Genomic DNA, 886 nt, shown 5'->3' with positions numbered 1-886 from the left:
TCCGGAAGGGGGCTGGGTGGGGGCCTCAAAGCCAGCCACCAACGATGACCAGCTCCTGAAGCAGGTTGGGGTGGCAGCCACGGCCGTCACCCAGGCCCTGAACGACCTGCTGCAGCACATCAAGCAGCATGCCTTGGGCGGGCAGCCCATCGGGCGCTACGACCAGGCCACTGACACCATCCTCAACGTCACCGAGAACATATTCAGCTCTATGGGTGATGCTGGTGAGAGCAGCTGATGGCACTCGGAGTAGAGTATGGTGGATGGGAAGGTATTGGGGAGCCCATGGGACTTGCTAACACACACCCCTCCTTTCTGTCCCAGGGGAAATGGTGCGGCAGGCTCGTATTCTGGCCCAGGCCACCTCTGACCTCGTCAATGCCATCAAAGCTGATGCAGAGGGAGAGACAGACCTGGAGAACTCACGCAAGCTGCTGAGTGCAGCCAAGATCCTGGCCGATGCCACTGCCAAGATGGTGGAGGCTGCGAAGGTCAGTGGCATGGGGGAGGATGCACGCTGGCTTTGGTCCCCAGCCTCATTGGATGCTGTTGACTCGGTGCTGCAGGGGGATTGAGCAACCCTGGGGTGGGGGAGCAGTCCCCAGAGCAAGGTCCTGCACTGAGCTGAGGACCTGTGCCATGGAGTGGGGCTGTTCCTGGAGCTGCGGGTGTCAGCAGAGGAGCTGTTAACTCTTCTACTGCTGAGCTCTCCCAGAGAGGCTTTGGGCATCTCCCTGGCACTGCGGGCAGCCAGGCTGCCTGGGGCTGCTCCCCAGCGTCAGGCGAAAGCACAGCTACTGCTTCAGAAGGACAAGGGACTTGGTGACCCTTGCGAGGTGTGATGGGTTTTCTTGTTCTCCAGGGAGCTGCAGCGCACCCGGACAGT

The 886-nt window shown here is 61.1% G+C and overlaps 1 protein-coding gene across 1 annotated transcript in view; it reads left to right on the top strand.

Annotated features, from left to right (window-relative positions):
• The window catches only part of LOC104159209 (talin-1-like), a gene marked incomplete at its 3' end in the record, with an annotated part of 14,646 nt that overhangs the window by 11,977 nt on the left and 1,783 nt on the right, over positions 1–886 (top strand). The window contains 4 exon segments of the mRNA XM_009697057.1: positions 1–14; positions 16–224; positions 325–491; positions 863–885. The exon segment at positions 1–14 is cut by the window's left edge and continues 63 nt beyond it. Of these exon segments, the coding sequence (XP_009695359.1) occupies positions 1–14; positions 16–224; positions 325–491; positions 863–885 (413 nt within the window).

The sequence above is a fragment of the Cariama cristata genome, unplaced genomic scaffold, assembly GCF_000690535.1.
Source record: "Cariama cristata isolate BGI_N322 unplaced genomic scaffold, ASM69053v1 scaffold27523, whole genome shotgun sequence".
Taxonomy (NCBI): Eukaryota; Metazoa; Chordata; class Aves; order Cariamiformes; family Cariamidae; genus Cariama; species Cariama cristata.
This window is presented reverse-complemented; position numbering and strand designations above follow the sequence as displayed.